The sequence below is a fragment of the Lissotriton vulgaris genome, chromosome 2_1, assembly GCF_964263255.1.
Source record: "Lissotriton vulgaris chromosome 2_1, aLisVul1.2, whole genome shotgun sequence".
Classification (NCBI taxonomy): Eukaryota; Metazoa; Chordata; class Amphibia; order Caudata; family Salamandridae; genus Lissotriton; species Lissotriton vulgaris.
This window is the reverse complement of record NC_141687.1, coordinates 1,853,445,518-1,853,473,445: the sequence shown is the minus strand read 5'-3', so window position 1 is coordinate 1,853,473,445 and position 27,928 is coordinate 1,853,445,518. Positions and strand designations below refer to the sequence as shown.

At 45.0% G+C, this 27,928-nt stretch overlaps 1 protein-coding gene across 1 annotated transcript in view; it reads right to left on the bottom strand.

Annotated features, from left to right (window-relative positions):
* The window catches only part of IGDCC3 (immunoglobulin superfamily DCC subclass member 3), a 359,560-nt gene that overhangs the window by 105,696 nt on the left and 225,936 nt on the right, over positions 1-27,928 (bottom strand). Inside the window, exons 3-4 of the mRNA XM_086958028.1 lie at positions 15,670-15,814; positions 11,902-12,032 (exon numbers count right to left, since the gene is read on the bottom strand). Of these exons, the coding sequence (XP_086814154.1) occupies positions 11,902-12,032; positions 15,670-15,814 (276 nt within the window). The remainder of the gene's footprint in view (positions 1-11,901; positions 12,033-15,669; positions 15,815-27,928) is intronic.

The window sequence follows — 27,928 nt, the reverse complement described above, 5'->3', positions numbered from 1 at the left end:
TAAATGTTTTGAGACTGTAATTCGGGCACAAAACATTCATACTTAGTACTACAATTCAGTATTTGGAAGGGATGCCCTAAATAGGCCCCTTCCAAATATGAATCACTAAACACAAATTGCGATTCGGTAACATGTTACAGAATTGTAATTTCTGCTCTGTACATATGGAAAAGCATTTTTGCAGTCGGTAATGGCCCGATTCTGCGAATCGGGCCGTTTCTGACCACAAAAATGGTTTGGTACATATGCCCGCTCATGCTTTAAGACAGCCTGCTGGACTAGACTCAAACTTTCCCACCACACAAGTTAAATTAAGGAGACCTTTTATTCCAATATTTGTCGTCCCCTCCCCCCCAAAATTTTAAAGTCGCAGTAACTCATAATTCCAGGTGAAGGGCTGCAAATTGAGGTAAAAACACATGTCGGCAGGGAATGAAATATTCAATGATGGATTTCTGGGCTGTAACAAACCGGGGCAATCAATTCCAGTGAACATATAAAGCATATTTTTTGGAAACTGACAATTTACATTTTATGGAACCAATGCTTTCCCTGTTTCATTTGTGAAATTGTGGCGTAATCGAGGATTTACTCCAGTTTGGGAGGAGTGTGTTTCAGTGGCATCAAGTCCCCACTCGCTTCTACCACCACGATGGTAAAACTTGCATCATCGCCCCAGAAACAGGCAGCCAAGAGCACTAGGATTTCTTGGTGTATCCGTCCTGTGGGGTCTTTGCTATGCTAAAAAAAGCACTGCTAAAACCAATGTTTGTATCTTTCTGTAATAATAAGGTTCTTGGTATTGGCTAGCAATGGTAAAGTTGGGCCCACTGACATTTTACATCCAGCACAGAGGTCCTTGAGGGCATTTCCTGTCAATACGTAAAATTGTCGATTCCCTTAAGATAAAATGTTTGTCTAAATCAAACTTTTAATTAAACATCGTTCATCTGGCTGGATGAAAGTTAAACATAAAAGTGACAATTCCGCTAAATAACAAGCACTGACCAGCGAATTGTCTTGGCTTTTGCATAGTTATCATGGGAGCTTTCCAGCATGACTGAAAGTTAGAAAAAAAGTGCTATGACGAAGCCATCACACACAGCGAGGGGTAGTGATCCGTTTTATAAGTATGCAATTATTCTCTGCCGTTACAAACAAAAGTTTCATTATCTTAACTCTGAGCTGAAGTTTGCTATGTTAGCCCTGCATGAAACTGTCAAAGAGGCCAAGGTGCCCATCAAACATACTGAAGGTCATAAAATAACCAACATTGCTCCCAAAACAATTAGAGACTCTTGGGTGAAGGCAGAAGAGTCTTTTAGCAAGGGGAGAGGGTGTGTCCTGCTTGAAGTCCTTTACCATGCAGCCCCTACCACGCAGGACCTTTGCCATTCAGTCTTTACCATGCAGGTAAGTATTTGTACCTACACTCAAGTATTTTTTTATTGAATAAAATAGTTTTCAAGTTATTTTTTAAAAAAAAGTGATTTTAGGGTTTAGGGATGGGCAGAGGTATGGGTGACTTAAAGGTCCGCTTGGATAGAGATAAAGGGAGGTAAGGGTGACTTGAGGGTTCAGGGGTTAGTAGAAGTAAATGAAGGTGGGGTGACTTGGGTGTTTGTGGGAGGGTAGAGGTAAAGTGAGGTAAGGATGACTTGAGGGTTCAGGATGGGTAGCGGTAAAGGGAGGTGATGTGACTTGGGTGTGTGGAGGAGGGTAGATGTAAAGGAAGGTGAGGATGGCTTGAGAGCTCAGGGGTGGATAGAGGTAAAGGGAGGTATAGGTGACTTGAGGGTTATGCAGTGGGCAATGCCCTAAGGCCAAAGGTATGCCAAGACAGTGGTCGAATGCTCACTGTGCCACTGGAACCAAGCTACACCTGACTGAGGAGCCCCAAGCAGGGCAAAGCCAGTCTTGGGTTGCTTGTGCTACAGTTGATGGAGTACCTGGCCTGGTAGTTCTGGCTGGACTATTACTCTTGGAGCAGGGTCATGACTGATTAGCATATGGCTGATTGAGGTGGCACAGAGGGAAAAAGTATAATGGGCTGGAATCCTGCCCTGAGCGATTGCCAGTGGTTGAACTTATTGCAAGCATCATCCCATCACCTTTTTTTGTGTTTTACCCACAATAATGGACATATTTCTTCTCAAGCAAAAAGATTAGCTCGGTCTGATGGGTCGGTAGTCTAAACCTGTGTTTAACTTCATGGCCATACATTTGAATCCCAGCAGTTGCACACATGCTTTCATCCTTCCAAGGATGATACAATGAGTTAGACAACAAACACGTTGTTCATTGCCAATATACCCCTCTAGGTGAATGTGTTCTTTATAATTAATAGTAATTATGGGTCAGACAGTAAAAATACTTGCTTCTGACATATGTAATGATCTGCAGACTACACGCTTAAATACCAGGAAGGCCGATTTAACCTTCCATCTTTCATGTGTTAGTAAACTGAGTACTCTTAAAATATGTAATAACGCCACCTGTCATTTAGAACACTGGGAGAGAAAACCTATGGATCTGAGCAAACTTTGAGCAGACTTTCATCCTGATGCTGAGGGAAAGATACATTTGTCCCCGAAATGGGATTTATATAACAGTTAATGAGGGCCTTAGAAGAGGCAGAAGTGCAACATGAGATGCTACAAGAAGAGCAAGTCACCCTCACGAAGGATCACAACATGGTTCTCCTGCGGAGCACGTAGACAAAGACTGAAGTTGCCTCCCTGAGAGGTCCTAGGGTTGGAGGCTAGTTCTCACCTTGCCGACACTGTGAATCCACACTGCCTTCAGACATTTATCTGAGGTGTTGGTTCAATTGCATATATATAGGTCCCAATCTGTGGAGTACGATGAAGATCTTGTCTCCAGACCTCACCTTCACTTATGCTGATCAAAGGATGAGATAATAATGGATGCTGTATCCTTGGGAAGGTATGGGTTACCTGTCTAGATGATGATTAGTAGATCCTGTTCCATTCTGCTGGTGTAGGGCAAGATCTGGCAAGCATAGGCCTTCAGATTCCATGCATCCTCACCGTGATCTAGTTTCTGTATCAAAGTTTCCAATTCTTTCTAATATGTAAGTGGCTGGGCTTCCCTGGTCTGCCTGTCGTCCATTCCCTTTGTATTTCTCAGGAGCTGGTGGAGGTGTCTCTTACTTTTGACGGCCTCAAATAATCAATTCTTGTGGCCCTTTCCAGAGACAAAGCATTCTCCAGCAAGCCTATGTGTCCTTCAAGAATTGTCAGACTGGCAGAGCACCGCGTGCAGGAATGTATCTGCAGCCCATGCATGGCGCATTCAGTGATAGCGTCCATGACAACCTACATCCTACATACAACAATCATAGGAAGATGCAGAGCAGCGTCAAGGATATCTCCATGAGGATACAAGCGACATGAACAGGAAGGCGCAGACATGAAAACAGGACAGCCCATCTCCCATCCACCAACACACACAGGGAGCACTATGGGACAGGGGACACGACACCCTCACATGGGTTTGGTGGGCCGGTGCAACATTGGATAACCTACTGGACCACCCTGAACTGGAATAACTGACAATCAACCTTGCACCCAGAAACACCTGAAAGCATAAAAGGACAGTGAAATGGGACAGCAGGGCTGTAAAGAAAAGGCATAATACAGCAACATACGTATACAGGAAATATAAAATATGTATTTGTTGTAGAGAAACCTCCATCCTTCGCAGACTATTAAAAAAAAATAGAAATATTAACAAACAAATCATACAAAAGTCAATGGGCAAGGAGAAATAAAGTATGAAAACATACAAGTGAAAATTCAAAATTGAGCTCAACTTTCGTCAAAATAGAAAACAGAACGCGCCTTTTCTCTATGACATCACCCTCTATTGCATCTTTTCTGAAGACAAATGAAAGCTCAGGGTGACCACAAAGGCTCTGCAGGGTCTCTGGACCTGACAGCAGGCATGGCGTCGAATGGAACAACTGGATTAGTACCCTAGTGGGACGGTGCTTGGATACCCCGCCATGTTCATCGTCTGGGGTTAACTTCCTGCCCGAATACCCCTGTGAAAGGGCAGCTAAAGCCTGGTGTATTTGTTTAAGGGCTGTTGGCGCTTACGGCTTTCAGGCTTCCCAACCTGCTGAGCGAGCAGCGAAAACAAAGCTCTACTTGCCCAGAACAGGAGCCTGGTCTTCCAGGAATCCGGGATTCCTCTTCCGGAAGACTGGGCAGAGCTTCCGGGAATCTGCAAATTACTGCTCGGATCTGCGGTTTTCTAAAGCGAGGAATGGGGACAAGATGTTTGCGTAAATCCTTGGGTTATGGGGGCCAGTGGCCTGCTGGGTTCCCTCTGGCAAGAAAGGGCACACCGCGAATTGTCTCCAATTTCTGTGAAAATGCTTTAAAATGTGTGCAGTGGCAGAAGGGGTGTGGGCAGGGGAGCCGGGTCCTCCTCAGCCAGAAGAAAGGCCACAGCGCGCGAACTAGAGAATTATTCTGGCCAGTGTAATCCTAAAGAACTATGGGAGCAAAACGCAAAGCCCAGCTGCGATAAACCCCGTCCCCTGGAATGGGCAACGGATCTGAATGAGGATGAATTAACGTTTTAGAAAGCAGCAGATGGGCAGGCCCATCTTGAACAGGCCGCAGGGGTGCACTTATTTTGTCCTCCGTAAGGCACACATATGCCCCCTCGCACTATCCCCGCATTAGTGCTTTTAATATGTGCTTTGACCCCGGTGAGAGTAGTCGCCATGCATGCCTCCCACGTCCGCCACTGCTCCGCCACGGGGCGCTGCCCATCACAGATGCCCTGCCTTAGGTCTGTGTTGGCAGCATCCATGTCTTCTAAGTGTGATGTAGGATTTCAGACCATGCAAGGGCTGCCTGGGCCTCTGTCGGTCACTGTGCTGATTGGCTTGTGCTGCCCTTCCCTTACTGCATGAAATGGGTCCGCAGCGCCTAGAGGCGAATGGATGCCTCCTTCGGCGCAGAGCCCCTGCACCACAGCGGCTTCTGGGGCCTACTTTTCGCCCCTCATAGGAGGTGACCTCAGCAGTACAGAAAAAACCCACTTGTGCACATAACCGTGTCCAGTTTATTACTTTGATTTACTGTTGTGACGCAAACGACCACCCAAGAGTTGAAAGGTCACCGAGCAGCACCGACAGCTCAAAGTGAGTTTATACTGCAAGTAGAACATGCTCACTCTTCTATTTTGGAATAAGCTGCAGAATTTGGAAACATGGGCCTCAAAAGAAGCAAGGGACTGCGCTGGACACATCTGGCGTACGTTTTAATTAATCAAAGACGAACCAGTGGTAATTGTGGATATGTGAGGATCCGAGCCTCAGTGTCGTCAAAGTACATTTAAGATTATTTAGTTGAAGGGTCCTCCCGATCCCCCGCCCCTCATTTACGGTAAGGCCTTATTAAGTCTGGCTTGACAGCACAACTGTTGCCAGATGTAATGTGATCAACCTAAACAAGAAGTTTCAGGAGTACTTCAAAGAGGGGCTTTGGCTCCGCCTACATGTTGGTAGCCGGGAGTACATATTTTGATTGGGCATAAGTTCTGTGATCCCACCGAAAAAAAGTACTTTCCCTCCACACTGTTCTGATCCCTGTGTTTATTTGTCCAGCTGCCTGAGCCAGCTGCAGAATGGCTGCCTGAGCTTTAAGTTTCAGGGGCACACACATGACACTAAAGCTACTAGGGTGTCTTTAGATCATTTACAGTGTTTTTCTCTGGAAGCAGTACAGATGGGAGGATGTCAGTCATGAGGAATATAGTGCAGTCCCAGCAACCCGCCTTTCCATCGTTAACTTTAGATATGGATTTATAGGTGTGGCTTGAGAGTGCAACTACTGCCTGACCTTATGTGATCAACAAAAAGATATACTAGAATTAGTAGTAGAATTACTACTGAGAGAGGTTACACTATGAGACAAACTGTGGATCTAGAACACTTGATATGTGAGAATCCCTACTCAGCCCTTTTAGGAGAACTGATATTTTGCTTAGCCTTCTGCAACGAAATGGTTACTTACCAGTAGGAGTAGTTTTGCAGCTTGAAGAGTTTTCTGCATTCACAAGCTGCGCATCATTCCGCCATCTAGTGGTTGGGTCCGGAATTTTCTTTTTTTTCCTTTCTTGTTTTGGTCGCTGTTGACCACCATTTTGTGTCAGGTACGTACCCTGTATGACATCAGACGGCATCCTGGAGGTCGAAGTTTGTGGTGGCCATCTTCGGATTCTTTTTTCTGTCTTTATGTTGTTTAATCCTTGTTTATAGTTCTTAACGTTGTACTTCGCTTCCCCACTTGTTTGTATTCCTTCGAGGGGAAGGCTGGGTGGGTCGCATTTGAATCCAGAAAACTCTTCAAGCGGCAAAACTACTCCTACTGGTAAGTAGCCATTTCATTTTGCAGCGTAAATCCTTATCTGGATTCACATGCTGTGCATCAGATTATGTAGCGGTTTCTCCTGTGTTTGGGAGGCTGTGGTGCGAGGAAGACTTAGCAAACAGGTGTTGAAGCACCCTTTGTCCAATTTGAGCTTCCTTATTATCTGTATATCCACACAATAATGCTTTGTATATGTGTGAGGTGATGCCCATCTTGCTGCTGCGCAGATGGCATTGATGGGCACATTAGCCATGAAAGCCAGTGTTGCTCCTTTCTTTCTAGTGGAGTGAGCTGTTGATTGTATTGTTAGTTCTTTTTTGGCATTGGTATAGCTTAGTTGTATAGCTTGTACTATCCATCTTGCAATGGTTGCTTTAGTGACAGCTGATCCTGTATTGGTTTGCGAGTAAGCCACAAACACCAGTTTTATTTTCCTCACTTGTTCAAGTTTTTTGCAGGTAGTAGAGTTGAGCCCTCCTTACATCTAGGGTATGTTCCTTGAAGAAAACTGGCAAGATGATGTTTTGATTCAGGTGATACTTAGTTACTACCTTCGGTAAAAACTGTGGGTTAGTTTTAAAGATTGCCTTATCCTTGTGGATTTGTAAATATGGCTTTTGAACAGTTAATGCTTGTAGTTCACTTACTCTCCGTAGTGATGTTATTGCAATGAGAAATGCTGTCTTAAGAGTGATATGTTTGATATCTGCTGCATGCATGGGTTCAAATGGCTTTCCCATTAGCGGAGACAGCACTGTATTTAAACTCCACATTGGTACAAGAGCAGTTCTTGGAGGAGCCACTCTTTTTGCTCCTTCCAAAAGTCTTTTGATGAGTGGTCTGTCTAGTACAGAAACTTTTGCATGTTTTTCCTCTTCTGTATGGGCTGGGGTTAGCTAAAATGTAAAGCCAGTGGAAAGGGTAAAGGCTTCATCGGTTCACTGGGAAAAGTCAAGCCAGATTTCATAGGTTTGATCTCTTTATTATGGAACATTATAACAAAGCCAGTAGGCCTAGCCTACTTATTGTGAAAAGCATGTGTTAGACAGTATGCTTTTAAGGATGGATTGTGACTGCACTGTGCTAAAGGCTGTAGGCAGGTATTTGGCTACATGGAATTTCAGGTTACCGTAGTAGGCGCGGGTTTTGGTGTTGTGATCCACCAGAACAAACCAATGGGATAGACTATTTGCACTATGGAAATCCTTATTCGGCTGTGATAGCAGAGATTTTATATTTCTTTGACAAGTGCATTTTGTGCATATTTGAAATGTTATTATAGAATATCTGAAGACCAACACAGGAGCTCTGAGTTGGGTTGGTAAAAAGCCTGTGTATAACGAAACAATAAACGCAGTAAGCCTCACATATTTACTGTGAAAATTATATATTAAAGTCATTATGCATTTAAGGATAGATTGTTATTAATCTATATTAAAGCCTACAGATGTGGTGTAATTTGGTACATGAAATCCCACAGATTGCCATATTCGAAAGAGGTTTTGGTGCTAGTCTCCCCCTTTGACAAACCGTGGCAATATAACATTTTGCAGAAATAGAATCCTTGTTAGGCCCTCTTAGGAGTGATGCTATTTTGCTTTGACAACTGTAATTTTGTATACTATGTAATTTTATGACTGTATGCATGACGGTTGCCTTCTGAGAAAGCTTAAGTTCAGTACAGTTGGTTATGAGGTCAAACCAATAATAATAGCTAGAGGCCTGATTGTTTCACTAGGAAAAAATATTTTCGATGCTATAGGTCTGATCAGTTTATTATGAAAAGTAATGATAAACACGGTAGGCCTGGTATATTGAAGTGAAAAGGCATTTAACGGTGGATTGTTATTTCTCTGTATTAAAGCCTATAGATAATGATGTTGTTCCATGCAATACCATAGATTACCTTTGTACAGAAGGCTTTTGGTGTTGGTTACCACCGCTCACAAACCATAGGGGGAGAAGTAATAATTCTTGCTAGAATCTCTCATTAACTGTTTGCTAGGATCTTGTAATTTAAAAATAAAAATCAGTAAATAATATATAATTTCATATATATTAATATATGTCCATATACATACACAGAGGACCTTTAAGTTAGTCATCTTCTGTCATTGGTCTTCCAGAGTGTCATATACTCCCTGGTTCTATCCGCGACAGTATATTGCTGGGGGAATGGTCCAGTCCACACCAGTCATTGGCTCTCTCATCCACTGAATAATGACATTTTCTGATCACATGTGTACATCTACCTGAAAATCAATGTGCTTCAGCATCCAGGCTGGTTGGCCAGTACTTTTGTTTTCAATTTTTTCCTTTTATAGTTCCCCTTTCAGTTCTTTGCTTTTCCTCAGTTTTTTTTAAGTTTCCTAAGCAGAGGCTACAGCTCTCCAGGCAGTGCTCGTAGGAGTCTCATGCTTGACACTCGTTTCATCTGCAGTGCAGCTCTTGCCACGTGCCCACTTCCTCTACACCAGGAGACTATTATAGAAAGCTCTTGTCCATAGTTTATCATCATTTTACCCTTCTAACAAGGCCAATACATTGGTTCTAAATGTGGCTGTCATGCTGGAACTTTAAAGCAACAATACATTATTTACAATACCTCTGCAATACGGACACACGCTTCTATGTGTAGTTCCTTTATTGCAATCATATGCCCACCATGCATGGAAGGTCGTATTTTTTCTTTTTTGTATTTGTATTTTTTTGGTTTATCTTGCACATGTTGTAGAGTTTCTGAATATGTTTTACTGCGGTTGTGTCAGAGGGTGAATGCAAGAATGAATCTTTGAATTGATGAATAGATGCATGAGCACAAGGATGAGTGGCAGAGTGCGTATACGATAACTTATTGAGTGCCTAAACCCACCAGTGACATAAAAGACACTTTCATTCATTAGCCAGATCTACTGGCATTGCCAATGCTTGTTTTCAATCGCGGTAGTACAAAAAGAAGTGAGCATTACATTTATTATCGCTGTTCGACCTTTCATTTAAGGAGCTTTATTTTCTTCTTCCTGTGATGCATTTTTTAAATCAATGGCTCCATATCCTGGGGCCCGGCTCTCTCAGTGAACAGAAGTGTGGGGCTGGTCTTTAAATATTGCGAAGACACGTGCAGGGGCTCGATAAGTGCAGCCTATCGACCGAGGGTTGTATAAAGCAGATGAACTTCTGCTGGGTCAGCTTTGCTTGGCCTCTTGTTATTGGCCAGAGAGAGGGATTGGGTGGTCAGCTATGCCATAAATCTCTCTGTGGTTGGAAAATTGCATTTTTTATTCCTTTGAAGCCCTCTTTTGCTTGAACAGTGTGTATTTTACCACCTGATGTGTATTCTCCTTTTGTAGTTAATGACTAGTACATTTTTTTAAGTGTTTACTTTGTGTAGTGTGATACGCTAGATGTAGGTAGGCGGGTGTCTGGGCCTTGTATCTGTCCATGTCCTGAGGATGTATACTGAGGACAGATGAACAATTATGGCCTAGTTCACAAAGATTTTGCCATGAACAGGTATGGCTTTCTTTTGTAGGTCTCGTGGCTTACTCCTGAGCTCCAAAAGTAATCAAGAGGTAAACTCTGGCTTCATCCTTGCTTAGTCCTGGACTTACATAGTAAAGCAGGAAAACTAGATGAGTAAGTTCCAGCAAAATCGTTGGGAATGCACCCACCATGTTTCTACATTGCCTGTCGTTTCAAGGGGCTAAATTTCAGTGAACTGAACGCCATAACATTACCACCCTGGCATCCTGATATATTCACTCACCACTTCCCGATTCTTAGTCTGAGGTCATCCTTTTGCTGCCTGCATTAGTGGAGGTATCAGAACTATGCATGAAAATCACTCTCCGCACCAAACCCTTCACCAACTATCCGTAATCAAACTCCTTTCATTCTAGGAGTTACATCCTGCATTCATTTCAGTTTGCCCTCCACGATGAGGACAATCTACAGATGTACACTCTTGCCCCTTTAAACATGGTGACCTTCTTTGAAGTGAACTGTTTGCTCCAGTGACTGATGTGGCTCTAACTTGCCTCCTTACTGCCATGTCAGGGAGGTCTGAGACAAGCCCAGGGAGTCCAATGCTGGTCCCAGAGACCCAGATCCATGCTAATTTTCATAACAATCAATGGCAATAAATAATCAAAACTCGACAAGTTGTATGCTAATTTATTTTATGTGACTACCTAGAAATTATAGCATGGACCCAAGTCTCCTGGATATACCTTGCCCACTGCTGTTGCACAGTCACAGAAAGCAGAGCGAGCTTTGTGCATTAAAGAGTATGCACTTAGAGGTGACACCCTCTGCCTCGTGGCAGCTGACCCCTGCCAGGTGACCTCCGCACAGCCCAGACAAGTAGCCTCTCTAATATGTAGGTGACCTGCTTGGGACAGCAGGCGCAGATGCGGATATACTCCAGTCTGAAGGTCCTTTAACCCCTTAGCCGCAGCGGCTATTCCACCGCAGTGCTAAGGGGAAGAGGGGCCGCGCGGCGCTCCCGTGCTCGTGACGGAACCGCTCCGTCACGAGCCTCTGTGGGCTCTGCTTGTGACGGAACGGTTCCGTCACGGCCCCGCCCGCTTAATAGAACGCGCCGCGCAGGCGCGGCGAACGGGCCAAGACGGAACCGTTCTGTCACCAGCACAGCCCACTCGAGGCTCGTGACGGAGCGGTTCCGTCACCAGCACGCAACGGGTTAAGGGCACATGGCCTAACACAGGGTCTGGTCAGTGCACATGTGGTGAACTGTGATGAATTGGTTCATCTCAGCATAGAGTTGGGCCCTTGTGGGAGTTATTTCACAACCGCCCATTTCCCCTTCAATCCCCGCGCTGTGTAAGAGTGGGCACTAGATGAAACTCTAATATCAGCAGCTGATAGACCGGTTTCCTGAGAGATCTAGTCTTTACACTGTTTGTGCCGGTCTGAAGGGGTATTGGGCTGAATACCCGACTCAATGAGCAAATGAGAGAGTGAAGTGCGTTGATGCCATTTGGGATTAAATATTTTCACCCTCATGCCCCTCTGGGTGAAAAGCACTTTATATAGGGTTGCTTTTTAAGCACTTTATCGCTCCTCAGGTACATTTATTTTTAAACTACTTTAAAGTCATTGATAATTGGCACTACAAAAAGTGTGCCTTACTGTTTTTTTCCTTAATGCCATAGCCATTCATAATTAATGGTGCTACATAAAGGGTGACTTTTTGGAAGGGTCCCTGATTCCTTTCAGTCTTTAAAGAGTTACATAAAATAAAGGTGATTCTGAAGCACTTGATGGCTGTGTTCATAAGTGTTTAACAAAGTACGGTTAAAGTAAAGTGCCTTGAAATACGAAATATCACTCAATTGTTAACCACTTCGATGCCACTGAGGGTTCAAAACAGAATACAACACGTGAGGTACAGTAAAGTATCCTGTGATAGCGACATAAACACACTTAATATGTAGAAGTCACAGCAGCAGTGACCCTTCTGTTGGCTGACCTGAGACCACAAGCCGTGCCTCCGGGCTGTACTTGACGTTGGCGATGTTGGTGGCCACGCAGCGGAACATGCCATTGTCCTGGGCCCTCAAGCTGGTGATCTGCAGCACGCCGGTGGGCAGCAGGGTGTACCTGGGAAGGAGAGAAAACAGAGCACTTACTAGGGAGACTCCTCTGATGGGCAGAGATTGCAGGAGCCTTCCGCAGGCTGAAAGGACACTATCCCAGATGGAACAGTGGCAGGCATGGTGCAGTCATAATACCCAAACTGCAATGCATGCAAACAATAGATTATCATGATAGTGTTGCCCTGAGCCAATCACAACTGCAGAAACACTTAAAACCCTCAATCTGGAATTACACAGCTCACCACCCCAGCAGCCCACCACCAGAATCAACTGAAACACACAGCAAAGAAACAGACACCACGCATCCACTCACACAAACTCTCCACTAACATGTAGGCAGGTAAAATCAACACCGTTCAACATGAGGTCTACCAGAACAACCATCAGGTAGACAGACACTGCTGATGTTGGTTAGGAGGTGCGGAGGGTCAAATGGCATGCCCCATAGTTCAACCACAGATATGCCTCACACGAGTTTACTCGTAACAAAAAACGGGTATGGCTCTAATCAGTCAGGCTGAGCCCAAATAGGAAACAACAAAAGATATGCAGTACTGATTACTATTCACACACTATTAGGACAAATTGCATAAATCATATACATTTGGAAGCTCTTTGGAAATTTGTTATTTTTCAAATATCTAATATTTTTTATCTCATAGAAAATTCAACATGGTTTAAACTTTATCAAAAAGACACCACACCAAAAAAATTGGGTCATTTGAGGACAAGGGGAACAATAAAGATATTCACAGCCACTCCTGCATTCAATCTCATTTCCTCTTACACAACAACCCACTTACAACCAACCTTCCAAACACACACACACACCAAAGGTATTAAAAATAAACCAGTGAGAAAAACGCATGGTCTCCCAAAACCCATGAGTTAACAACAGAGTTGCCTCATATGTATAACAAATGTACATCAATACACCTTCATAGTTCTAAACAGACAACTTGTTCTAAATTAAATGTGGCACTGTCACAACTCATAAAAAACAAACTATCTTGGCAGAACCGCTGGTTGGTCTACGCGTTTCGAATCCCTGAAGTCTTGGGATTCTCGTCAGGACCAAAACAAATCAGTATCTCAGAAACCAACAAAGACTTGATTCTAAAATGATCTTCACCAGTGGTTCTAAAGAACTTCCCCAGCTGTCCTTAATGTTTCCTTCCACCGCAGTAGTCCCTGCTGAGCACAAACCGTTTCTTGATGGCTAGTCTCCACTCGCCGAGTGGCGTGGAGTATGGTTGATTTCTTTAGGCTTTATTATCTCTTCGTAGTGGTGTTCCTCTACACAGAAAAACGAGTGAATCCTCCGTGTGGTAACTGTATTAAAAAGATCAATGCAGTAATGCCGTTGATGTCATATATAACAACTGTATTAAAATTAGCAATGTACATTAAAACAGATGTGAACCAGCGCAAATGAAAAGAAAAAAATTCTCACAATGGCTTACATGGAGATAAATTGCAAATACATCACATTACTGAATGAGGGCATAAAGGGCTAGGGTAAGTGAACTTGCTACTTGTGATAATCGGGCTGGATATTGGGAATCGGGCTGCCCAGGAGCTGTTGAAAGTACCACGATCCTCTGAAAGGATGAGAAAACCTCGTGTTAATCATAAGGAGGGTTGGAGGTTAATTAGTGGTGGGTCATAACACAACTGAAATACATGAGAACGGGAGAAATCCACCGGAGGAGACTGGGGCTTACACCTTATGGTTGTTCAGTCGGCGGGCGGTCTTAGTTACCGCGATCGGCTGAAAAAGATTAGGGGAACCACGAGTTAAGTGGAGGACTCGGTGGAGTAACAGAGTGGTGTGGAGGACATCGCCGTCTGCATAGATGGATAGGTCAAGAAAATTGATCGTATTGGTATCAGATTGCACCTCAAATTGGATATCACGAGACCTCATGTTGAGCCAAGGCTATCCATCTATGCAGACGGCGATGTCCTCCACACCAGTCTGTACAGGAAACTGTCCGAACGCAACTCATTACTACAGTACTCCAGCCACCACCCTAGAGGATTGAGGGATAACCTGCCATTTGGGCAGTTTCTGCGCATCCGGCGAAACTGTTCTCATAGGGAAGATTACATGAATGAATTTGAGAACTTTCGACCGCTCCCGGGCAGCCCGATTCCCAATATCTAGCCCGATTATCACAAGCAGTAAGTTCACTTATCCTAGCCCTTTATGCCCTCATTCAGTAATGTGATGTATTTGCAATTTATTTCCATGTAAGCCATTGAGAGACTTTTTTTCCTTTCATTTGCGCTGGTTCACATCTGTTTTAATGTACACTGCTGATTTTAATACAGTTGTTATATATGACATCAATGTCATTAGCGCATTGATCTTTTCAATACAGTTACCCATGCTAGCTACTCCAGCAAACTGTTAAATAGTCTATCATGCATTACCCCCTTTTTTCTGGGATCCCATATGGACCTTCTAAACTGTGTGTTTATATGCCCCCCTTTTAGGAAACTTACCCAGCACTCTTTCCCAGGGCCAGACTGCCCATAGCGGGCACCGGGCAATCCCTGGTGCGCCGCACGGGTGGGGGCCGGTTTGGGGGCCATTTTAGTTACAGGGCCGTTTTTGCAGCATTGCTAGCAAAATCGGCCCTGTACCAAAATCAGCTGAAAACCGCTTTTTCCACATAGTACTAATACTAATAAGTGGTGTCAAGGCTGTAAACTCCTGGCATACTGTGAATTTATACTCCTCTGGCTGCTTGTTTTTGGTACCTGTGAACGGTGACAGACCTAGGATGTTGGGAGCTTGAATTCAGTGCAGGCGCTTTGAACAATCTGTCCACATGCCCTAAGCTCCTTTTACAGTCTGCGTGCTCTAGATCCCTCACACTGTACACCATGCTCCTCAATCCATGCTATGCTGTTGGTTTTTGTGCCAAAAGTCGTCTGCTTGCATGTTTGGCCACACACCACTCGGTGTTCACACTTTCTGTCCAGCCTGGTGAGGAGCTTCAATGATATGGGACTCTGTCAATTGTGAATCTGTAAAAACCACACCACTGAGCACCCAGAGCAGAAGAGAGTAGTGTGTCTGTATTTCACAAATAGTAGGGTCACTTTTTTCCATATCTCCACTTCATTTCTTCATCTCTCTGTGCACTGATGCAGCTAAGGAATAGTGTGCGACACTTAGAAAATTCCCAATAAATAATAGTGCCTCATAAAATCATCCTACCTGCCTCGCCTAGGTGTGAGTAGCGAAAGACAACGTACCTTCCCTGCACCCAGTATATCAGAAATTAGTATTCAAAGTCCTTTTCTTTCCCTACCATTGAAGTTAGGTTCCCCACCCAAAAAATGAGTATAGGAACTATCCTACTCTAACTATCCAAGGACTGAAAACCGGAAGCCATCTGACTATCCCTGACCCACGAATGAGCATTGGAATCTAACCTACTCTCTTTCTGCCCCAGGGAACACTGGAAGGCAGAAAGAATCCAAGGGCTGAGTACTCATTTCCACCAGCCAGAAACTAAGCACATGAAGCCATCTTACCCCGCTCATCCAAAGAGGAGTATTGAAGACATCTACACACACACACACACACACACCTACACACACATATATCACATTTCATGTACATTCACCTTGCATTGTCAGTGTCAATGGGTACTTGATTCCTCTCCCACGTAATCACAGGTTCCGGCAAACCGTGGATCTGGCACTGGAACCGCGCAACCCCACCTTCTTCTACCACGGTGTTCTGGGGTAGGACATGGAAGTCCAACATGGCTGCAGAGAGAGAAGCAAAACACCACTTCAGCAAACAGTGCGAATAGAGAGTTGCTGTCCACCTTACCAGAGCACAGTTTACCATTGACACCCAAATAGTATATACATATCTTCACTAACAGGTGCAAATCTGTATGAAGATAAGTTATTTGGCATCTTTTGTTAGAAACTATTTGCTTGGTTTTCATAGAAGCAACGACAATTAATTCATATTATATATGAAAGCATAATTACTACCTAACAACCATGTGTTTTATTAGAAAAATATTTTCTTGTATTTCATTGATGCAGTGACAGTCTGTTCACGATATCTTAAAGCATTATTAATATCTCACAAGGATCTTTACTGACCATAATAATGAGCCATTTTTCTGAAAAAGACATAACGAGATACGTAACTAGGCAGTGTATATTGAAAGGCAGAAATTATCTTATTACACTTTGCCAAACTTTTGTAAGGGCTTATTACAAGGTACATTTTTTAATCCACTACCAACTAGGACACTACAATTTACAAGAAGGAAACAGATAGAAACAACCTGTTATTTTCCATTTTTCATCCCTCCAGTCTCATTTACAATCTACCATATTCCCAAATGCTGAGGATTAAAAGGATCACATCCACCCCAGAAGCCCTAAAGCCAGCTATAGACAACCAAAAATGCAATTTCAAGCAAAGGGGCTTTCCACCTTTAATACTCACTGAAGCAGAGACAAGAATTCTCTATAACTCTATACCATTTCAGCATTTAACATGAAGATCCATGCAAAAGGCAACATCAGAAGAAGGGCGAGGGTGCGGGGGGGGCGGGGGTTCTCAACTTGTACCTTCACTGGTTGCGATACCCCCGCACATTGGGAATACTCATACATCTTCAGTATATACCAGCACCATGAAGTATAGACGTGTGTGTGGGCTACTATATTCATTCATTCATATTGTAGGCTGAAGGAGCCGAGAATCGTGAAGCCTAAAACGCACTGGCCACTTGAAGGCACGTGCTGTTTTTGAAGGGTGGAATGCTGTAAGCATAAACAAATGTTATTTGTATATTCTACATTTATTACTCCCTACAGGATATTGTACACCCTCTCATTTGTGTGCTTTTAGAACAGAATGTTTTCGGAAAATAAGATGTGACTGTTTCCAGTCATTCATTTCATGAAGATTTATTCGGTTCATATTGTACAATGACCATAAAAGCACATAAGCAAAATGCATAATACAATACAATACAGTTAAAAAGAGTAAATATTTAAAATAACATACTATTTCTCATCTGAACTGATTTGGAGATAAAAGTGGCAATATAAAAACATTTGTCCGGAGAATTCATATTATAAATTAGCTTCATCGCATCCTCCACATTTCCGACACCATATTTTACAAAAATCGGTTTCAAGTAGGCCACCCTGACATTCAAAAAGAGAGTGCAAATTAACATAAAGTGCATGGTACTTTGCTTGGAATGCCCATCACATGGGCACAGCCCAACGGGTTGCTTCTTAGGTTGGGGAAAGGCCACCAGAACGTGAGCCGTACCAGTCCTTTTCATCTGTGACCTGTTGATGGCTTTTGATGAAAAATCCCAAGCCAAACACTTTGCTTTATTTACTCATGGTGTGATCACGAACAGGGATGTACCACGAAGGTGATGAGCGTGATTGGTTGCATAGATACTCCAATCAGAGCTTAGATCACAAAGTAGATGAACTGATTCCATCCAACCCAGGACACAGAATGTCTTGTGACCACTAGGTCTCTGCTTCAGAACTCACCACACAGCCCCTAGCCCTTCTTACGCGAGGGGTTGTGGCACAGTCTGTATAAACGTACAGTATTCTGGTACAGAACACACTGTCCCTTGTTTTTATTAAAAGCTGCACTGAGATTTTGTGTTGTCTTTGTTGGCTGCAAATTAATAACAGATATGGGCTCTCTGAGCAGAATGGTGAAGCGGCAGCCATGGGATACCGTTGAAGCCTATTATTCAATATTTATAAAGCGCTGCACTCTTTGGTGCATGATGAGTGACGTGCACAAACCAAACACGCTCACAATGCAGGCCACACTGTTTGCAGGCACAGCACCGGTGGGCTGGTTAATGGAAAAATACTGATTGATTTCTCAACAATGACTGTAAAAACCTTTAAGGTATTCTATACAGGAGACGCCATCCCTGTTTGCATTTCACGTTCGATTTACCCTTGCTTTCTCCAAGAGTATTTGCTTTTTTCAGCATGCTGTGTGACTTTTGTATGGACCACACTTCGAGGTGAGTCGCCTCCCGGTGTCTGGGAAGCTCAGGTGGCAGGTGGGCATTCACGACAGAGCACGAATAAGATTGCTGAGGCCCCTGCGAGTTTCTCCCTGTGCCTACCAGAGGGTATTAAAAGTGTGCAAACTACATGCACATCCAATCCTTGACTTCTCTGTAGAGAGCACAGTGCGATTGCCACGTGTACAGAGGCACACAGGCTTTGAAATATGGACAGCGACAAAGGAAACAAAACGCAGCTCTACAGGTGAGTGAGCGAGTGGTATGCAGGGGGAGAATACTAAAGTGCAGGACATGAAATAGGGACAAGCATTCGCACGTCCAGTAGGTGTGACTTGAGTTGGGCTTATGTGTAGTGTTGTGTAGCCTGTCTGGCTGCAACAGCAACAGAAAACTCACAGTGGGGCACCCAAATGCTCTTCAGTTTGCAGCTATGTGAAGTACAGGATTCTAGCCTACATGTTTTAAGCCACTCCCTCAATTACATAGGCCAAGCCCCTTGGAAAGGCTTTGTAGTTGTGCTTCTTAGACACACCCTTTTAGACACCACCCGCCCCCTATTTTTCATCCCACTTAAAGGACTGGAAGGTTGTGACCTCTTCGGACAACTCGAATGTGTCCAGAGGCACACATGGTGGAAGCGTGAAGACCTGTAACTCCTACAATGGGAGCAAATAAGAGAAGCTCTGGCTGCACAGAACATACGTAGAACCTCACAGTGTTGACTCATGCTGACGTTGGGGAAAGGACCCTTCCTTCCAGAAGAGCGGCTCGCTAACTCAACATGGCCGTCTGTGCTGCAGTAAACATAGCCCTCCTGATGGTGAGTTACCTGCACGAGGCCTGCATCTGTGGCATCAGTGGAAAATGGTAACACTCAAGTCTGAAACCCGAGAGATGGCTCTGGTGCTAAAGGTTGGATCTACTGCATAAAATCAGGGGCAGCCCTGTGTTTAAGGTACTAGGTTGGCAGCGCTACTGTCGAAAAGCCTGAAGTTGAGCAAAGTCTGGAAACTCCTGCGCAGCACTGGAGGTTAATCTTAAATCCACGACATTGACATGTTGCCAGCTTTGAGACAGCAGTGTTTGAGGCATCGACAGCTGCACAAACTGCGGGAGAATTCTGCTGCATGTACCAATGTGTTCATTGTAACCAAAGGATTGGGTCTGTTGTTGAGAGCTGGGGACCTGTAACATAACTGCGTGACTGCTGCAGGGCCGGAAGCCTGGAGATTACTGCCTCATTTGCATAAGTGATTCATCCCAGAATGCGTCTGTGGTGCCTTTTCTCCCCTGCATTGTTTTCTGTCCCCTGACAATAATCCGACCTCTCGCCTAATGAAGGCCTCGTCCATGTATAATGGCCATGGGGCTATTAGGGGCCAGAGAAGCATCTGGACACAGGCAGGGAGCTGGCGAGAGCCTCGATCGCGGTAATTAGGCCAGAATGAGGTAATTAGGCCAATCTTGGTGAATCCTCCGACAGCAGAACGGTTCACCGGGAGACGAGGATGGGTCCGGGCCCGACCACAGCGGTACAGCTCCTGCACGTGCTATTATGTTCTCGCGCTGCCCCCTGTTGAGGTTGAGGCGGGAAAGTGCTGGGCGCATGCTGATTCGGGGGAGACGACGCTGCCGTGTCCACGGGAGGGCAGGGAGCGTGGATTTATAGAGCAGCGAACAATGAGCGCCCAGAAGGCCTATCTGTCACGAGGCACTGCGGGGTGAATGGGCGGGAGCCGGGGGCTTGGCAGTCCACGCCTCCATTGTCACAAGCCTGACAGGGCCACGTCTCTCTCCAAGAGCGGCAGCCCTGCCATCTGGCACCCAGGGCCACGGACTCCCCGTGGGGGCGGGGGCACCGCCCTCTCATCTCCCCGTCCAAGTGACGGGTCCTCAGGGGAAATCAAAACGCAATCTTCACACAGTGGGAATGTCACAGAGAAGGGAAGCCTGGACCCCGACCTCGCATCCCAAAAATGTGCCTTTTGACACGAGGGATAGCGGGTCCAGACGCCCACATGCTAACGTCCCTCGTGTATACAAATGCCTGCCCCACGACAAGGACACTTCCGCCTCCCTTTCTGCTTCCATTCCGCCCAGAGAAGACACTTTGCAAAATGATGGCCAAGGGTGAAACGTGAACCTGCACCTAATCGTGTTGACGGCCGCGTGCCTTCAATGCAGGCATATGCGCTGTGCAAGTGCCTGTGCTGCCCAAGTTGGAGTCCTGTATGATCTATCGAGCGGAGGGATACATGTGACACCTGTGGAGGTACAGGATGAGCTGGGATGTGAGGCCGCGGTGAAAGATGGTTAAAGCAGGGGGTGAAAAGAGTTTCCTCAGCCTATGCACCGGCTAGGGTTTCTGATGTGTCTTGGGTGTTAATATATATATAAATGTAACTCTGGGACCAGTGGGTGCTGTACGTGAAGGCTGGGTTGAAGGGTAGGATGGAATGGGGGTGGCAATTCAGAGAGTTTACAAAGCCTGTATTAGAGCCACTATGAACTTCAACTAAGCTTAGTCAAGGGTAGCAGCTGCTATCAGGGTTTTTGCCTTTGGTACCCCAGGCATATTCTTGTTACTCCTAGTTTCGGTGGCCATGAAGGCCTGTTCAGGAACAGAAAGTAAACAGCGCTTGAAGAGATCAGATTGTACCCGATGGTTGCTTTGGCTTCTTGCTGTTCTCCTAACCCCGAGCAGGCAATATAAGGCTGCTGAGGGGTCAGAGGCGGGCATAGGATCGACTCTCTTATGTCTGAGGTCACAGGGCAAGTGATGTCATAATTAACACTGGCCTTTCGATGAATCAGCTTCCATGGGAGACACTGGGATCACAGTAGGTTAGTCTTGTGTCTGTGGACTGGACAGCATGTTGTTTAGGGTGAAGATGGAAATGCTCCTTCAAAAGGTGGGTTTTAAACTCCTTTCTAAGAGACTCGATGAGTAGAGAGCGCAATATGAGTGGGATGTAATTGCTCAACTTTAAACCGTCGTTTTTGAAGTCTTTATTTCCTTGGGTCTGGCTATACTGGGCTATATTCACAGATGCCCATTTTTTCCACTGGGAGGGAACACTACAGAGATAGTAGGTCATGAATAATTAATTGCCTTACAATTGTCCCTTGGTGAAGTGAGTGTACGTGTATTAAGTCCTTCAAGGGTGCTGTCAGGTATGTCTGCTTAGTCGATGTTACTGCGGCCACCTCTGTCCTGTGTATAGGGTAGAATGTTCGGGTTTTCAGAAGTTACGCACCTGTGGAATCCCACCTAAGATATACAATTGCCAATTTATTTAAGAAAGAGCGGGAAACTGTTTCCCTCCAAAGCACAGCAGTAGAAGAGAACTTCAAAGCTCTGTGTGATTAGATGATGGACTAAGTATAAACTAACCAAACCAACTTCACTACAGTGCAGGTCTAACTACGGTGGCACATGCACTGAGTATGGGAAAGCACACCCCAGAAGTAAGTGGGTCTTGTGTAGCCTGCTCAAAAAAGTAAAGCTTAGGTCGCAAAGTAGTGTGGTTGCATGTTTAATTCATTGGGCACATGATTTAGTAAACTGGCCAGATTTCTCCCTTGGCGCTAGGGTGCACTGATTTGCTTAAAGATGATCCCCCTCTTGAAAGATAGGCGAGCAAATAAATGATTGCATTGCTAACGTAATTTACTGTCAATGGGGCTCAAACATTTCAGATACATAACCAGTTCACCTCTGTTGGTCCATTTTTAATATTCCTTTTGCTCAGATCATTAAAAATGTGGTGAGTAGCGATCAAGGCCTCTCGTCCCTAAAGTTCCCTGGTGGTGCTCTGAAATGGTTAATCAATATTCAAAGTCGATTATGTGAGATCCTGGATCAAGAATAGGCAGCCCCGGTGATCTATTGGAAATATCCCTACTATCCCCTCCCTAGAGAAAGTGATGGGTATGTCATGGGTGTGTCAGTAGATGTCCAGAGCTGGTTGTGTCAGGCATGAGTTGTGCTACCCTAGGCGGGATTACCTCAGACTGAACCCCTATACCTTGCAGTACCCTTCTTGACTCATGCACGTTGCCAGATTTATTTAAGACCGATATGCAGCCAATTTTTTGAGCTATTAAAGACGTGTAGCATCCATTTTCACACCTGTACTAGTGATAAACTGTTGATTATGATTCTCACTTGAGATACTCTAAAGGATCATGCCTGGTTTCAGGCCATCTACAGAGATACTCCGTTTTGGGTGAGATACAACTGTCCCATTGTGAGCAACATTAAGAATCCACTGGTATTTCCCCTTCAGTCATGTCTTGGTTTGGTATGCTGTTCTCAGTTCATCCTCTTATTTGCTAATAATTTGTGGGGTGCATCACACCTTTTTATTTGGAGGCCAGCTGGCTCACGGTAAGACTTTTTCAACACTTTGCATGGCATTCAAACCCAGTGACTTGGACACGGTTTTCAGGATTTGCCGAAGCCTGCAGCGTTTGTAGCTATGGGCATCGCCAAGAAACTTTATAGGAGCCTAGTACACCATTGTTGTTACTGGATGCAGGTTAAGTCTCAAATTACATTTCATGTTTTTACTATTGCCCATAGAGCACTGGGTAGCAAAGTCTTACAATATTTGAAGAACAGGCTTTTGTTTTTTCAGTTCGCAATAACCTTCTGCTGTCAAGAAAGCAAGCTCGATGGAAATGTATAGATTCAAATGTGTTAGGTGAAGTGGAAACAGTGCTTCTCCAAGGTTACTCAAGCTTGGGAAGATGTCAGGAAGCGCAATGACTTCTTCGCTGTTAGAAAATAAATGAAGACATCTGTCCTAAGCTTTCACTCTGATTCTCACTGTCTCTTCATCACTAACAGGGACCACGAGCTCTGCACTGCTGTATAAAAATCAATTGCTATAGCATGGAATGGTGATTAAGAAGCATTGGCTCAAACATTTCCATCATGGTTTATCAATCCTAATAAAAAGTAATTGGTTCTTTGAAAACATTCTGTTAAATATGCAGTTTTCAGTGGTTTGACAAGCACTAAATAATGAAACCCAACCGGCCCACTTCGTGTTAGCTGCTGTCTGTACACACACAAGACATTCTCTTTCAAAGCATTCATGCTGGACAGGGCACTCTCTTCCGGTGGAAGCACCGGCGATACTCTACCAAGTCGCAACGTGGTAAAGCCCTCGTGTTCTGTTCGGGAAACAGCCATTACATTGCGGTCATTTCGACGCATGCCATTACAACGTGGTTATCACAACTCAGAAACCATTACAACGCATTTTCATCACAACGCTAACTTTTACCACGCATATGCCTTTACAACACATGGCTTTACAATACATTTTTTATCTATATAATATATATGTATATATATATATATATGTATATATATATATGAAAGCTCCACTTGCATTTGCTTCACTGTGCGCTCACGAACGGGTGCTTTGGGACGCGGAAATGCAAACCGTGGTGAAATGAATACTCCTTCTTCTCCCATTCGGGTGAATAAAGCACTCACAGGGGTATCAGCATTTCAGCAAAATTTATTTCTCAAATTCTAGCAGCCACAACATGACACGTTTCGGCTACTGCCTTACTCTAATGTCGTTCAGTTCTCTCGCGCAGAGCGCCATTTTTAAAAAAACATCCTCATTAGGTCACATGTTGCACTTAGTTACAAAAAACCAAGGAAGGACTGTAAGCCCACCTCATCGTGGGCGCCATCTTAACATGTCTCAATCCAGTTCATATATATACTTACAATGGTAAAGTGAAAAGTCCTTTGACACATCAACATTAAATCAAACATTCAATCACATTTCCTAAACTCTAATTGTGTATTTCTTACAACAGAGTCTATTATCCAATAGTTATATAAATTAATATAGAACTGTGTAATAATAAAGCCGTGTATCGGCATAACTTCAAATTTGAGAGTTAATCAGGCCGTATATCGGCTAAACCAGTCCATTCCTAAGAGTGCTGTTGTGACCACAAAGATGCATATACTCATATAGACTAGGCATGTTCTCCAGATATCTTAACAGAAATTTCATCATTTACAATTCTGAATTATACATTATTTTTAGTCTCCCAGATGTATTGGCAGTTCTTCCCCATATTCATCCCCCTGGGGGCCTTAGTCCCAAGGTCGATAATGAATCTTGACTCAAGTCTGCGTAATTTCCTGATCCTATCTCCTCCTCTGATATCTACTGGTACTGTATCGATACCATAATACCTTAGGAGCTCCCTGTTACTCTCGTGTTGTTCAGCAAAATGTCTAGCGACCGGGTAGGTCGGGTCCTTCTTGGCAATAGCCCTCAGGTGTTCCAGGACTCTCATTTTGATGCAATTAATCGTGCTACTTATGTATTTTAACCCACAGGGGCACTCCAAGCAATAAACCACATAAGTGGTGCTGCACGTGATGAACTTCTTTATGAGCCTAGGTTTCTTAAGTCCTATAACTTCATACTTAAGAGTTCGTCTGCTGCCTGCACAAGCCTTGCATTTCCCGCAAGGATAAAACCCTCTAAGATCCCTTAGAGTGTTACTTGTGGTAGGAATTGCTTCAAAATGGCTCTGTACTAGCATTGGAATATCCTGAAAGCAGATGAAATCATTGGTTCGGATATACCGCCTGTCCCTTCTATCACATATAGAAAAGCAAGATCGCTTAGGGATAACCTAGTACAGAGCCATTTTGCTGAACAACACGAGAGTAACAGGGAGCTCCTAAGGTATTATGGTATCGATACAGTACCAGTAGATATCAGAGGAGGAGATAGGATCAGGAAATTACGCAGACTTGAGTCAAGATTCATTATCGACCTTGGGACTAAGGCCCCCAGGGGGATGAATATGGGGAAGAACTGTCAATACATCTGGGAGACTAAAAATAATGTATAATTCAGAATTGTAAATGATGAAATTTCTGTTTAGATATCTGGAGAACATGCCTAGTCTATATGAGTATATGCATCTTTGTGGTCACAACAGCACTCATAGGAATGGACTGGTTTAGCCGATATACGGCCTGATTAACTCTCAAATTTGAAGTTATGCCGATACACGGCTTTATTATTACACAGTTCTATATTAATTTATATAACTATTGGATAATAGACTCTGTTGTAAGAAATACACAATTAGAGTTTAGGAAATGTGATTGAATGTTTGATTTAATGTTGATGTGTCAAACGACTTTTCACTTTACCATTGTAAGTATATAAATGAACTGGATTGAGACATGTTAAGATGGCGCCCACGATGAGGTGGGCTTACAGTCCTTCCTTGGTTTTTTGTAACTAAGTGCAACATGTGACCTAATGAGGATGGTTTTTAGGTCTCGGACCGGAAAAGCTGGCTTGCCAGCTTCCGGTCAGAGAATTAATGATTTTGAGTACGGAGCTTGAATCCGCCTCTGTACTTGACCTCTCCTCAATTGGCTGGCTTCCTAAACGGAGGCCAGCCATTGGAGGAGAGATCAGTCACTCCAATGTAGCCCCGTCCTTTTCGGATTTGGGGGCGTGATTTTTTGCGTTCTTTAGACAGTGACGTTGTCCGTCACTCAGAACAGCAAAACACGCCCCCAAATGCGAAAATGACCATGCTTTCTCCGAGGCATTTCTGCTTTGCCTCGGAGAAAGACGGTGGTTGTTTCCAGAGCTGCTCTGAGCTGCTCTGCTCGTCCCCCCTTCCCTCCGCTTTCCTTCGTCCAGCTCTGTCCTTCCATCCGCACGCAGCTCCGTCCCCCTCCCCCATCCCTCCGCCCGCAGCCCTTCTTCGTCCCGGTCCCGCTCCCCCCCTCCCTCCGCCCGCAGCTCCTTCGTCCTGCTCTGCCCCCCCCCCTTCCCTCCGCCCGCAGCTCCGTCGTCCTGCTCTGCCCCCCCCTTCCCTCCGCCCGCAGCTCCGTTGTCCTGCTCTGCCCCCCTTCCCTCCGCCCGCAGCTCCGTTGTCCTGCTCTGCCCCCCTTCCCTCCGCAGCTCCGTCGTCCTGCTCTGCCCCCCCCCCCCCTTCCCTCCGCCCGCAGCTCCGTCGTCCTGCTCTGCCCTCCCCCTTCCCTCCCCCCGAAGCTCCGTCGTCCTGCTCTGCCCCACGGTTGATCCGTGCACCCTGTGACAGTCCAGATCTGAGGTTCTGTGCCCTGGAGTACTCAGATGCTGAGGCCTTTGCACCGTGACAGGCGAGATCTGAGGGTCTGTGCACTAGAGTACTCAGATGCTGAGGCCCTTGCACCCTGTGACATTCGAGATCTGAGGTTCTGTGTCCCTAAAACTCAAGCACCCACGTTCCATTGGTTCTGCTCCTTACAAGGAAGAATATCTTCCTTTGCAGCACGTGTGCAATCCACCCTTGCGGACCTCTAGATTTTTATAACTGTTCGGACATTCAGGGGTCCATAGTTTAACCTTAATTTGTAGGCCTCGGCTTTCCTTCCAGATGTGTTGTGTGTGCGCATCATATGCCACCTCTTACTCGGCGCCCTCCTCACCGCCCCCCTTGGTTTTGTTCAAACCACATCCCCCCCACCCACAGGGTCGGAATTTCCCTTGCATGCTCACTGAAACAGAGCTACTTCCTGGGGTTTCTTCAGTGCACGTCCACTAAAGACGCCCACTTGCTGAAAGCCGCCTGTGGTAGCCAGCGTGACTCAATGCTCGATCGACCAACCGCGCACTCCTAATAAAGGGCTCTTTTCCCAAACAGACACGCCGTTGTAGCGCCTCCGTGAAGCTCTGACACTGTACCAGCGCTGAATGAATGACTAACCCGATGTGATGCAACTTCACGCTATGAAAGTGCATCTGCAAAACTCTGTGAATTAAGTGGCTTTCGTTTACTTGTATACAAAGTGAAATATGGATCACACTAAACTGGAAGTCGTGTCAGAAGCTAGCATGGCGAAAGCACACATGTTTTACGTAAAAACGCAGTCACAGCCTCGTCTGTGAATGGAACCCATCAAGCCGCACATGGCACTCTGGTGGCAAGCCCCCCTCCCCCCCCCCCCAAACCTCACCCCGCATGCAGATGGTCTGACACCTAGAAAGCCTCAAGGTACTCCACGCAGCCAGCCAATGGACACCACAGAAAGCCATGTGTAGCACAGTCAGGGTGCCCCCATCAACGACATTCCCATCCTCCCAGCAGCGCTATGACCTGTACTTTACCCACAAGAGCAATGCCAAGTATAATGCCTACCTGCAGATACAAGGTGGAGCTTTCAGCCATTTTTCCATACTACATCCCTCAAAGCAACCGACCTTCTTGGAAAGTTGGGAGCATCTTCTGCTCACCGACAATCTTATAGCATTATTGGTTTCTTACAGGGCCAGTATTTCAGTTATTATCTAACCGGTTTCTGGCCAACTCTGCATTTATAACCACATAATAACGTTTCCATCTGCACATCCGTGTACTTTCCTCAGAGTCAGTTGAGTAAATGTATCCTCTTTTCCTTGGTTTGGAGTATGCAGCAAGACAACTGTCAGTACTATCCACGACATACAAGTGCACACCTTCTCATTTGCTTCAGTAATGTCTCCAATTTTACCACCCAAACTTTCCCTTTTATTTCGTTGCCCGTCTTCCCAGCACTTCCTCTTCTGTTCCCAGTTTCTGTTCCAGAGAAGAAGGAAAGGCCGGGTCAGCCCTGCTAAGCATACTCATTAACCCCCTCCCTCCGCCCGCAGCTCTCCTTCGTCCCCCGCTCTCATGCGACATTGTAAATGTATTTGAGCTGCTTCATAACCTCTGGTGCAAGTGTAATTGCTGCTGTGTGCGGTGGCCAGCTCGCACATGACTGCACAGGCCCTGCTCCGGTTTATGGGACCAA